Source organism: Xenopus laevis, chromosome 1L, assembly GCF_017654675.1.
Source record: "Xenopus laevis strain J_2021 chromosome 1L, Xenopus_laevis_v10.1, whole genome shotgun sequence".
Lineage (NCBI taxonomy): Eukaryota > Metazoa > Chordata > Amphibia > Anura > Pipidae > Xenopus > Xenopus laevis.
The window spans coordinates 83,813,403-83,827,478 of record NC_054371.1 but is presented as its reverse complement, the minus strand read 5'-3'; the positions used below and the strand labels follow the sequence as shown (position 1 = coordinate 83,827,478).

At 43.7% G+C, this 14,076-nt stretch overlaps 1 protein-coding gene across 1 annotated transcript in view; it reads right to left on the bottom strand.

Moving 5' to 3' along the window:
• Positions 1-2,595: 2,595 nt before the first annotated feature.
• Positions 2,596-14,076, bottom strand: part of LOC108719625 (ovochymase-2-like) — a 62,093-nt gene continuing 50,612 nt past the window's right edge. Inside the window, exons 24-26 of the mRNA XM_041584083.1 lie at positions 13,033-13,280; positions 11,606-11,766; positions 2,596-2,824 (exon numbers count right to left, since the gene is read on the bottom strand). Of these exons, the coding sequence (XP_041440017.1) occupies positions 2,633-2,824; positions 11,606-11,766; positions 13,033-13,280 (601 nt within the window). The 3' untranslated portion in view covers positions 2,596-2,632. The remainder of the gene's footprint in view (positions 2,825-11,605; positions 11,767-13,032; positions 13,281-14,076) is intronic.

Below are 14,076 nucleotides of genomic sequence, written 5' to 3'. Positions count from 1 at the left end.
GACAGGTATTTCTTCAACACAAACTGTTTCAGTGTTACTTTTCCTCTGGGCTTTTCCTCAGCTCATCCTGACATTTTATTTTACTGCAAAGTATTAAAGTATAACTACGTGACATATCTTTAGTGGCAAAATAGAGCCAAATTGGTAAAATTTATAATAACATTATATTAAAATTATAATAACATTTCCTCTATGGGTAATGTCCATTTACTATTTTAGTCTCTGTACTGCCCTCATGGCAATGTGTGTGCAGCTAGACAATCAGCTAAACAATAGCTAGAATCTTCATTAAACATAAGAAGACGCGTTTGTGTAATATTTATTGGTGAATTCTAACTTTATTAATATTTTTCTTTCTGTGAAACTGAAATATAAAACAGATAACAGCCAATCAATATACACATATGAAGAACAGAAGTAAACCTACTTCTATATATAAGCATCTTGGTGAAATAATAAACTTACAGACAATTTATGTACCAGGATTGAGGAAGAAACACTAGGAACACAAGAACAAAATATCCAAAATTAAGGCAGCTCTAGAACTTCTTCTTACATATCTAAAGGGGCAGTAACACGAAAAAAGGAAAGTGTTTTAAATAACTGACATAATATAGTGTTGCCCTGCTCTGGTAAAACTGGTAGTTTAATATAATCAAGCTGCTGTGTAGCCATGGGGGCAGCCATTCAAGCACAGGATACACATTAGATAACAGATAAGTTCTGAAGAATCCCATTGTAAACTAAAGAGCTTTATCCGTTATCTGCTGTGCATTCTGTACCTTTTTCTCCTTTTTCAGCTTTGAACGGCTGCTCCCATGGCTACACAGCAGCTTGTTGATATAAACTATAGTAGTGTTTCTGAAGCTAACAAACTTTTTAAACACTTTTATTTTTTGGTGGTACTTTTCCTTTAATGCCTGTTTTTTTTTTATAGCTGCCTCAGTAAGAGCGGCCACTAGATGGCAATACACCTATCAATAATGTCATTCTGCCAGCTATAGCTATGAGGGCAGCACAGACTTCCCATGTTTGGAAAGAAAACAGAAAAGCAAAATCAATGGGCAGTGAAACCAAAGCTGAGATGCAAAAATTGGAAAGAATTTTTCAGGCCCATACTGACAATATGGGTGTTTTGGTAAATACCAGAGGGGGAACAGTTTGGGCCTCTGTGTACTTAAAATGCCAGGGCCTGTTTTCATTCTCAGTCCAGACCAGAAATTGGCTGTTTAGCTGCTGTTAGGGTTGCTACCTTTTCTGGAAAAAATATTAACCTTCTTGTATTTTACCTTTCTTCTCTATTGGCATCAGGCACTACAAGCCAGTAAAATACCGGTCTGATGGCAATTCTTGCTGCTGTGTCTGTACTGCCCATTCTATAGTACTGTATATACTCGAGTATAAGCCGAGGTACCTAATTTTACCTACAAAAACTAGGAAAACTTATTGACTCGAGTATAAGCCAAGGGTGAGAAATGCAGCAGCTACTAGTAAGTATTAATCAAAAATTGAGGCACGAGTGGGTCTTCCCAGAAACTATTATCCACTGTTACTATAGGCACCATCTCTCCCTACTTTACTTGCTATCCCATAGTTACCATACCTTCCCAAAGGGTATTATCCCTTGGTTAGATTTGCTGATGTAGAGAGCATAATTTTCAGATTGAAAATGTGGAAGTTAAGTTGCTGCATGTGACACAATGCATGGCTCCACAACTGTGGTCTATTTCATATTGCCCAGTCAAATAGAAAACAGGTATCTATTTATTATCTATTTGTATTGACATCTCTTACAAGAAAAGGAATTGTTAGAGTTATATTTTTTCCATTGTGTGGCACGATACTGCCTGAGCTTTTCTTGCCTCATGGCAAAATCAGCACTGCAGATACTGCCATAACTGGAAAAGGGAAGCTGTTATATATTCATTTATATGTACCGTATTTTTTCCCTGTCAAATTAGCGCAGTTGAAGACAAGCGTGTGTCGCCAATGACATTGCGCCGCTGTTGAAGTCACACGCAGCGTGTGCTCTGCTACCGCCCTTCGAGCATCTGATTGGACAGCCTGCGGTGCACAGAAGAGAGGATGTGCACGAGCTGCAGGGGGCCCTGCAGCACACAGAAGAGAGCACTAGCAGGTGCAGGTCAGCGCAGCCATCCGCTCTGATCAGTTAGGTACAAAGGATAATTTTTGTGCAAGCAGCCCTGACTCGAGTATAAGCCGAGGTGGACTTTTTCAGCATATTTTGGGTGCTGAAAAACTTGGTTTATATTCTAGTATAGACGGTAGGTCTGCTTCATAATCTGGCTTGACAGGATGCTCTTATATTAGGCTGATCTACAGATAAAGTCACCACTCACTAATCATATATATTGTGTGAAAAGGCAGTGATGGTAGCATGTAAAGAAATATGCAAATGCTTTATTCTGATTTTAGCTACCACTATGGGTGCCAATTTTGCTGGAATAGTGGAAATGGAAGTGGGAGAGGTTCTCCAGTTTCTTGACCATTTGAATTCATCCTTCAGCACAATAAAAGACATTACAGAGACAAAGTGAATGCATTTAATATTTCAATTCCATTTTTATTAGGAATAATTATGCATTTATAAAGTAGGTAATACAGTCCAAATTTATGAAATATTCTTTTCATAGGTATATTTCTGTATTGTGTCCTCAATCCATTCTTTGTAGGCAGACACTCTGGTGAACACAGGTGGCTTCTTAACCACTGCACAGTCTGATGGCCCAAAACTTGCAATGCCCTGGATTTCCCATGCTTCCTCTGTGCTTGATTTACAGAACAATGCTCCTTCTGCGCCATTCTGAAAAAATAAATGCAAAAGCAAAGGCTAAAACTAGCAGTATATAATATTTGTTAGGTTTGCTGTGTACTCAGATTGTGCATTAAATGTTTCTTTGCAACCTGAGGGAAGTGCCAGCACACTGATAAATAACATGCAACTACGTGAACTCAGAGCTTGGAAATTACCAGTAGCCTAAACCATACAGTGATTCCAGTGGTTTCATAATTAAGTTGGGTTATGTCAGCCAAATAGAGACTATAATTTTAATGCCCACATTTAAGACATTAATAAACAAGTTAAAAAGCAGGATTCCACTAACAACAATCAAATTAGAATAAAAATGTGCTATTTACCACCACTCTTTGTAAACAATCCTTCAGTCAATTCTCTATCCACATACAAATACTATGTTCCAGGCCAATATTCCTCAATTTACCCAGTAACCCTCTGTGTGGTACTGTATTAAATACTTTAGCAAACTCTAATTGGAGCACATTCACTGCCACCCCAGAAGGCAATTAAAGATCTATGACGCATTAAAAAAATCATGCTGGTATAAACTCATAGTATTGTAATTTGCAATGTATTCAAGTATTTTATCCCTTTTTACTCTTTCCAAAGATTTTCCTACCACTGATGTGAAACTAACAGGCCTATAGTTTTCAGTTAACAGTAGCACCACATTAGCAATTGGCAAATTTCTTCGCACTATGCCAGACCGAAGTAATACCAAAAAATGAAGTAAAGATGGTTTGGCAATTACAGAGCGAAGCTCATTTAGTACTCTTGGATGAATACCATCTGGTCCTAGTCATTTGTTTACCTTTACATGTACTAATCTCTTTTGAATCTACTTCAGCCATACATCAGTAGATATATTAGAATTGATTGTATTAAACTGGTACTTGCACCACCACAAAATTGACTGAAATTCATTGCGCAGGCATACTACTTCTACATTATTCCTCATTTGTGTGTATACAGACGAACCAAAACAGTTCCGAATTTATGCTTTTTTCCTGTTCTCATAAACCAATTGACCTCCCGCTGATATTTTTAATACTTACATATTTAGAAAAAAAAATGTAGTTATTTACTTCTCACATAGTTACATAGTTAAATTGGGTTGAAAAAAGACAAAGTCCATCAAGTTCATCCCCTCCAAATGAAAACCCAGCATCCATACACACACCCCTCTCTACTTTCCCATAAATTATATATATCCATACCTATACTAACTATAGAGTTTAGTATCATAATAGCCTTTGATATTATGTCTGTCCAAAAAATCATCCAAGCCATTTTTAAAAGAATTAACTGAATCAGCCATCACAACATCACCTGGCAGTGCATTCCACAACCTCACTGTCCTGACTGTGAAGAACCCCCTACGTTGCTTCAAATGAAAGTTCTTTTCTTCTAGTCTAAAGGAGTGGCCTCTGGTACAGTGATCCACTTTATGGGTAAAAAGGACCTCTGCTAATTGTCTATAATGCTCTCTAATGTACTTGTAAAGTGTAATCATGTCCCCTCGCAAGCGCCTTTTTTCCAAAGAAAACAACCCCAACCTTGACTGTCTACCTTCATAATTTAAATCTTCCATCCCTCTAACAGATTTAGTTGCACATCTCTGCACTCTCTCCAGCTCATTTATATCCCTCTTAAGGACTGGAGTCCAAAACTGCACTGCATACTCCAGATGAGGCCTCACCTGGGACCTATAAAGAGGCATAATTATGTTTTATAGTTATATAGTTGTTATAAATAACTACATGTTATATAGTTATTTTACTCCTCACTGCAGTGACCTTTCTCTGTTTCTCTATTTTAGTTTTTTACATGCTTTATTGGCCTCCTTGTTCTTTATAAAAGTTCCAGCTGACCCAGCTAACTTGAATGCCTTATCTAATCAAACGCAACACCAACACTTCTGTCAAACCATAAAGATTTTACAGCATAGTCTGAAAGGAGATACTTTTCCCTAAATCCACACAAATGCTAAAGATCAGTTTGGTATTATTAATTATTACCAGGTTTCCACTGTTACCACTATTGTTTGTAGGAGCATGCCTGAGAGAGTGTAGGTTGTTGGGATACAGGTATACAAATGTATTGATTTTATTCTGGGTAAATCTGACCATGTTTCAATATTTACATCCCAATTTGGCAGTGTGCCCAGGCTAACACTGATACTTCTGTATGCGTTCAGTTTAGCTGATCCTGAACAAACTAACCTAAATGTTAGAGCACCATCTTGTGGAAAGCATGTTTTATAAAAATGGAAAGGGAAAACATGGGAGGATAGAAACAAAATAGGGTATGAGTGTAAACTGACACAGCCCTCTACATCAAGGGGCCCATTTACTTAGCTCGAGTGAAGGAATAGAGGAAAAAAAACGTGTTTTTTTGGCTACTTCGACCATCGAATGGGCTACTTTGACCTTCGACTATGACTTCGACTTCGAATCGAACGATTCAAACTAAAAATCGTTCGACTATTTGACCATTCGATTGTCGAAGTACTGCCTCTTTAAGAAAAAACTTCGACCCCCTAGTTTGCCATCTAAAAGCTACCAAAGTCAATGTTAGCCTATGGGGAAGTTCCCATAGGCTTCCTAAGTATTTTTTGGTCGAACAAAATCGTTCGATCAATGGATTCGAAGGATTTAATCGTTTGATCGAATGATTTTTCATTCGACCATTCGATCGAACGAATAGCACTAAATCCTTCGACTTCGATATTCGAATTTGAAGGATTTAACTTCGACAGTCGAATATCGAGGGTTAATTAACCCTCGATATTCGATCCTAAGTAAATCTGCCCCCAAGTGTGTGTCAGTTTATTTAGGTACACAAAGAGGTAGTCTTACACATTTCACTTAACTATAGGCTTAATCATAGTGTTTGTTGAACATGAATGCGTAAGTCTACCTCTATGTACCTAAATAAACTATTTTTGGAAGATTGCTTTTTGAGTGTCTGCTCTACAACAATATGGTTTGATCCACTTCCCCAGCCAAATGCACCTGGGCCTCTTCCAGTAGTTGGTGAATCATGTGAATTCATTTTGGGACCCTCTTCAATTGTTTAATATTAATAGTGTCCACTATATTCCAATTTTCTATTTGTATTGAATAAGTGAAGCTTGCAGTGTGCTCTTAGGTTTTCATAATAAGTTAGCATAGAACTTTTTTTATTGCTAGTGTGTTCAGTATAGCTGGTAGTAAGGTCCATCCAAGTTGTTTTCAAGTTCTACACCATTTGTAAAGTCCACAGCTGCTACTGAGTAAATTCATTGCTGTGCTTCTAGTTCCATTGCTCAGTTTATGTAAAATACATTGATTACCGGGACCTAATTGTCACATGGTAGACCCCATGGTAGACCCCATGTAACGATCGCCGCCCGGAGCAGGCCCAGGAGCTCCGGGCGGCGCGTCCATCTTCGCCGGCGTCGCTCCCAAAATGGCGGCGCCCATGGCCGCCACGTGGGTAGCGGCGCCGGGCGATGACGTCAGCGCGCCGACGTCGGCGCAAGAGCGTCAATGACGTCAGAATGGCGCCAAATTTGAAAATAAAAACGCCAATTAGACGCCAGAAGGGCGCCCAAGAATAGGATTACTTTCCTGAAGCATATCCTGGGTTTCCTGTGTGCCTTATTGCCTAATCTTGTTCCTGCCTTGTATCCTGACCCTTTGCCTGGACTTTGGACTTTGTTTGTATTCTGCCTGCCTGTGAACTCTTGCCTGATCCTGACTATTCTCCGTTTAACCCTTTGGATACCGCGACCTTGTTCCCTCAAGAGGGCTTCCTCCTTGATCCAGACATCCTCCCTGGAGGGAGCTCCCGGCTCCCTGACATTATTCTTGGGCCATGGATCCTTCTGAGGAAGCCACACCTCATGTCGGACGAGCGCTCCGTGGACTGGCATCCCGCATGGAGGACTATGAAAACCAGCAGGTTCGCATTGGGCAAGCACTCGATGTCCTGCTGGCTCAAGTGCCTTCTGCGTCCTCCACTGCTCCACCTTCTGGGGATCCCCCCATGGCGGCAGCCCCCACGAACACAAGCTACCCGACAGGTGAGCCTCGCATTCCACCTCCCCCTCGTTTCAGTGGGGACCCACAAGCTTGCAGGGGATTTGCCACGCAATGCCAAATTCAATTTGAGTTCCAACCCACACAGTTTCCAAGCGAGCGTTCCAAGGTGGGGTATGTGATGTCTCGATTGGAAGGCAAGCCACTGGAGTGGGCAACGTCTCTTTGGGAGAAGAATTCCCCGCTGACTTTTGATGTTAAAGACTTTCTCCAAGCTTTTCGTATAGTCTTTGATGCTCCAGGTCGGGTACGAACGCCCCTGCCCGTCTCTTGCAGCTCCGGCAAGGAAGCCGCAGTGTCAATGAGTATGCTATAGACTTCCGAACACTGATGGCGGAGACTTCCTGGTGTGATGACGCTTACAAGGCTGTATACTACCAAGGCCTATCCATCCGCATCAAAGATGATCTCGTCTCCAGAGAGACTCCTGACACCCTGGAAGGGTTGATCGCTCTATCCATTAAGGTGGACACTCGTCTCAGAGAGCACCAGGTGGAGAGAGAGCGCAGTAGACGATTTTCTCCCATGTTGGCCCCTCGCTTTCAAAGGCCGATTCTGCAAACACCCGCTGTTCCTGTGACCCATGTGTCGACGTCTCCCTTGGAGGAACCCATGCAAGTAGGAAAGACTCGCCTCTCCGAGCAGGAAAGACTCCGAAGACGTATGGCAGGTCTCTGTTTATACTGTGGTGGGCATTCCCATTTTGCCAACGCCTGTCCTGCCAAAGCCAAGAGTTTTGTACCCCGAGGTATGTCTCAGGTTTCTCATGTAGGGGGCATCACTCGAGGTTCTCTGGAGAAGTATCAAGAAAATTCACGCAGGCTTCTCCTTCCTTTGCAGATTCACCTGGCAAGTAAGTCTATCTTCGAAAGGGCCTTCCTCGACTCCGGAGCGGATGGCAATTTCATGGATGCCTTTTTTGCCGAACGCATGAAGATTCCTCTGCTTCCATTGTCTTCTCCCCTGCGAATTACTGCCATAGATGACAAACCCCTGGAGTTTGAATTCGTCACAAAGTTCACGGCGGAACTATCTGTACAAGTTGGGGCGCTGCATCAAGAAAAACTTTCATTCTTCATCATCCCCTGTCCTTCTACTCCAGTGATATTGGGTCTTCCATGGTTACGTCTGCATAACCCCACCATAGACTGGTCCACTGGGCAGATCTCTCGTTGGAGTTTATTTTGCCTGCAACATTGCCTTCCGCCAAAACCCCTCGAGAAGGTGAATGTCTCCTCTGCGGAATTAAAGACTTTGCCCTCCACTTACAAGGGATTTTCCGATGTGTTTTGTAAAAAGTCTGCAGAGTTCCTTCCCCACATCGCTCCTACGACTGTCCGGTTGAACTCCTGCCTGGAGCTATGCCCCCCAGAGGGCGCACCTACCCTCTCTCTCCTGCAGAGACTACCGCTATGAAGGAGTACATCCAAGAAAATCTCCAGCGGGGGTTTATCCGCCCTTCTACCTCTCCTGCAGGGGCTGGGTTCTTCTTCGTGGAGAAGAAGGACGGAGGCCTTCGGCCTTGTATAGACTATCGGGGTCTGAATAAGATCACCGTGAAAAACAGATACCCTCTGCCCCTGATTGCCGAGCTCTTTGACCAGCTGAAAGGGGCAAAGATTTTCTCCAAGTTGGATCTCCGGGGGCCTACAACCTCATTCGCATCCGGGAGGGTGACGAATGGAAGACGGCATTCAACACTCGGGATGGGCACTATGAATATCTCGTTATGCCCTTCGGCCTATGCAATGCCCCTGCCGTCTTCCAGGAGTTTGTGAATGATGTGTTCCGAGATCTCCTAGGAAGGTTCGTAGTCGTATACTTGGACGACATCCTGATCTTTTCCAAGGACCTTGAAAGTCATCGCTCCCAGGTGAAGGAGGTACTCTCTCGTCTGAGGAAGAACTCTCTCTTCGCCAAGTTGGAGAAGTGTGTTTTCGAGGTATCCAAGATCCCCTTCCTAGGATACATTATCTCTCCAGAGGGATTTGAGATGGACCCCGTGAAAGTGTCGGCCATCCAGGAGTGGCCTCTCCCACTGAGTACCAAAGCAATCCAGAGATTCATCGGATTTGCTAATTATTATCGACAGTTCATCCGGGGGTTCTCTTCCCGCATTGCACCTATCCTGGCCCTCATCCGAAAAGGGGTAAACCCAGCCTGTGGCCTCCATCTGCTATAGAAGCCTTTCAGTCCTTGAAAGAGGCCTTCACGTCCGCTCCTGTTCTTCGACATCCCAATCCTGCACTACCCTTCTGCATCGAAGTTGATGCTTCTGAAGTCGGAGCCGGAGCTATCCTGTCTCAGAGACATTCCTCTGATGGAAAATTGCACCCCTGTGCGTTTTTCTCCAAGAAGTTCTCATCCGCAGAGCAGAACTATGACGTCGGGAATCGAGAACTCTTGGCAGTCAAGCTTGCCCTTGAAGAATGGCGTCACCTCCTGGAGGGTTCTGAAATTCCTGTCCAGATTTTCACTGATCACAAGAATCTGGAGTTCATACAGTCCCTCAAGAGGCTAAATCCCAGACAAGCCAGGTGGGCCCTTTTCTTTTCCCGATTTAACTTTGTTTTGACTTATCGCCCAGGTTCCAAAAATCTGAAGGCCGACGCCTTGTCTCGTAGCTTCACTCCGGTGGACCGTGACCCTGAGAGACAGGAACCAATCATTCCACCAGTCAAGATCATTGCCTCTCTGTATCCCCAATTTGCCGACCAGATTCTGGCTGGGCAGTCCTCGGCTCCTCAAGATACTCCGATTGGCATGGCCTTCGTCCCTCCAGAACTTCGCCTGGCCATCCTGCAACAAACCCACTGCTCCAGGCAAGCTGGACATCCTGGTTCGGCTAAGACCCTTGAACTCTTGAGGCGCCTAGTCTGGTGGCCTGATATCCGCAAGGATGTAAAGGACTTTGTGGCTGCTTGTAATGTCTGCGCCACTTCTAAGCCTAGCAATTCCCGCCCCAGTGGGTTGTTACAGCCTTTGCCGGTACCCTCTCGTCCATGGACGCACCTCTCTATGGACTTTATTGTCGAACTTCCTCCCTCCGGTGGGAATACTGTGATCTGGGTTGTTATTGACCGCTTCTCCAAAATGGCCCATTTCATCCCTCTGAAGAAGTTGCCCTCTGCGGTGGAGTTGTCCCAGCTATTTATCCAGTACATCTTCCGCCTGCATGGTTTCCCGGTGGAGATCGTCTCCGATAGAGGCACCCAGTTTACTGCCAAGTTCTGGCGTTTCTTATGCAAAGACCTGGGAATTGTTCTTCAGTTTTCATCTGCATACCACCCGCAAACGAATGGGGCAGCTGAACGTGTCAACCAAGCCCTGGAGCAGTTCCTGAGGAACCACGTATCCCTCTGCCAGGATGACTGGTCTGATCTCCTCCCATGGGCGGAATTCGCTCATAATAATGCTTGTCATTCCTCTACAGGAAGGTCTCCGTTCATGTCGGTGTATGGTCAGCATCCTCAAGCTTTTCCCCAAGACTTTGTGCTATCTGACGTCCCGGCTGCTGACGACTCCGCAGCCCATATGTCTGCTATTTGGGCTGCGACCAAGTTGAACCTAGAGAAGAGTGCTCTTGTTCATAAGACTTTCGCGGATCGTCGTCGAAGATCCTGATAATGTCTGGCTCTCTTCCAGGAATATCCGGTTGAAGATACCATCTCCCAAGTTGGGTCCAAAATTCGTGGGACCATTTCCCATCTTGGAGATAATCAACCCTGTGGCTGTCAGACTCCAGCTTCCACCAGAGATGAGAATCCCCAACGTGTTCCACGTGTCTCTGGTGAAACCCGCCATCACCAACCGGTTCTCTGGCGGTCAGTCTCCTCCTCCTGCCATCTCAGTGGAGGGTCAATTCGAGTACGAGGTGGAGAAAATCCTAGACTCCAGAATCTCCAGAGGGTCCCTTCAGTACCTCATTCAGTGGAAGGGCTTTGGCCCTGAAGAATGCTCCTGGGAAGGACACCGTGATGTTCACGCTCCTCGTCTGGTGAGGGAGTTCCATTCCAAGTTTCCCCAGAAGCCAAGTCCTGGTGGTCCAGAGGCCCCCGTGAGGGGGGGGGGTACTGTAACGATCGCCGCCCGGAGCAGGCCCAGGAGCTCCGGGCGGCGCGTCCATCTTCGCCGGCGTCGCTCCCAAAATGGCGGCGCCCATGGCCGCCACGTGGGTAGCGGCGCCGGGCGATGACGTCAGCGCGCCGACGTCGGCGCAAGAGCGTCAATGACGTCAGAATGGCGCCAAATTTGAAAATAAAAACGCCAATTAGACGCCAGAAGGGCGCCCAAGAATAGGATTACTTTCCTGAAGCATATCCTGGGTTTCCTGTGTGCCTTATTGCCTAATCTTGTTCCTGCCTTGTATCCTGACCCTTTGCCTGGACTTTGGACTTTGTTTGTATTCTGCCTGCCTGTGAACTCTTGCCTGATCCTGACTATTCTCCGTTTAACCCTTTGGATACCGCGACCTTGTTCCCTCAAGAGGGCTTCCTCCTTGATCCAGACATCCTCCCTGGAGGGAGCTCCCGGCTCCCTGACACCCCATGACTGTGTTTTGGTTGTCCAACAGAATTACCCAGGGCCGCCAAGTTTTGACACTTGTTGTGATTTCAGAAAGCATAGTAATTACTTTATAACCTCAAGCAAGTTACTGAAAGATAACTGGCAAGCTAATTCTATTTCTAGAGCAAGTGTCTCTTACCTTGCATTCAGATTTGAGCTTCTCTGGTGATTCAAAACCTGCACAAATCATTGAAGGTGTCAGTTCACTCCACCAATACTTGGGCTGGCTACACGTTTCATAGGAGAGAATTGGTATGGGAACTTGAAACTTTTCTTTAATATTAGCGAAATTTGCTCCACCTATAAGCAGAAAAAATAGTTTTATTTAAAAAACAAACAATAAGTATTTATAACTTGTACAAAGTATTATGTTTCGAAATGTCCTTTTTTTAATACAATGAAATCAAATTTAACCCCCTTCTAATTTCCACCTTAGATTATTTGGTCGATGCTGGGTGCTTATTCATGAATCAATTCACATTTCATAACTATATTTCTGATTTAGGAAGACTTGTAAATGCTGCTATAATCGATGTAATGGGGCTAAGGCTAATGGCAGATATGGTAGTTTCTCTGCTGGTGGATAAATGCCATTGACTGCCAGATACTGTCCCTGCATCATCCTGTTAACTTCAGATGTATCATCTAATTGGTTGATGTGAGTTATTACAGCTGCCCCTTGTGTGCAGCCTCCTACTACTGGGCTGTAATCTGTCCATGTACACAGTGATATACAAATACAATGGAAGGTGACAGCAGGAGCAAGGAGCAGTATTGGGTGGACACTGGTGTATTATTCTGCAGTATTGGTGGACACTGGTGTATTATTCAGGTGGGAACAACAGTGGCCTTAAGATCTGCTTGTTTGGTGAGGTCGCCAAACGAGTGGATCTTTCCCCCGATATGCCCACCTAAGGTGGATAATATTGGGGTTTTAATCCGATCATTGGCCCTAGGGCCAAACAATCATCTTACAATGGTAGGAATACTAGACAATGTGGTTCCAGATCAGACTGGAAAATCAAACTACCCAATCAACATCTGGGCGATTTTTTTTGGCCAGATATCGGTGGGGTGAGCCTGACAGAGGTCTCCATACATGGGAAGATAAACTGCCTGAATCGTCTAAAGGGCTTGAATCTGCAGATTAGATGTGCCGACCTAAACATAGTCTTGTGTGACAAGGGTTGCCACCTTTTCTGGAAAAAAATACTGGCCTTCCTGAATTCTTGCCATTTTTTCCTGTTAATAACATTGGCATCAAGCATCATTTTTACCGGCCAGGCCGGTAAAATACTGGCCAGGTAGCAACCCTATGCGTGACCCATATTCTGCCAAAGGAAGTTAGAAGGGTGGCTAGAGAAGCATTACATGAACATATTTTTTTGCCTTAATGACTAAACTAATGAGCTTATGAGCAAAGTGATATTCTTCCTTTTTTGCCAGTATTTGTATGTAATCAGTATGCTTCATGTGTATAGCCTTCTATTGTACAGCACCGTGGCATATGTTGGTTCTTTATGAATAGTAAATAATACTATTGAAAATAACAACTAATGAAAATACCTTTGTTTGAAGCTGCCCAACCTGCCCAGTAGCATAGTTCCCCGGGTAGCAAAAATTCTTTAGAGGCAGGCAAGCAGACTGGTTGTACTTCAGTCACTTTCTCTGACAGGTGCATCAGTGCTATGTCATCAGAATGATCATTGGTCTGTGGATAGGCAAAGTTCTCATGTCTGATAATGGTATCTGTACCAAAGCACTTCTCAGGTGCATGCCCAAGGCACACTCGCCAAGAGTCCAGCTTCTGGTTCCTGAAAAAAATATATATTCTCTTAGGTTAATGGCACACATGAGCACATGGGACCTTTTACATAAATTGTCATATGGCGCAAAGGAGCAGACACTGATTGCAACTGTGCAGTACAAACTGATTCCAGAACAATTAGCAATGTCTAAATGCCAACACAATACCAACTATTAAAACAGATTTATTAAACACCTACAATAATCTTGGTTCATATATATGGCAAGGATCGATCGCCTTTAAAAAGTAATACTATTGGGCACATTTGATTCTAAGATTTAGAGGATGACAGATTTTGTATATTTACTGTTTTTGTTATATTTATTATGGTATTTTTGCATTGTCATCTGTATATGATTTTATTTTGTCTTTGTGCAAGACTTCTATATTCACTGCAAAGCAGGCCAGCTGGACACACTCATGATTGCTCCAGAATAAGGAAACAAGACAGGCAGGAATATTCATTCATTACATATTATTATGCATAATCTAGGTCAAGACTTTCTCCCAAACTGGGGAAGGGAAGGCGCCACACAGCTTCTCCTGCCTCATAACAGGAACACCTGGGGCATGTCAACAGAATTAGATCTTTGACCCAGTTTTTTTTATTTCCAATGCACAGTTGGAAATAATCTTTGAGTAAACAAACATTGTGTGCTTCACAGTAGCACAGTATCTGTGTATGTTCTGCTATAAATCTATATCTTTATTTGTATAATGTCATTATGCACACAGACTTATGGATCTTTCTAAGGCAGTGGTACAAAGCTATATAAACAACTCAGGCAAACAGAGTTGGAAGT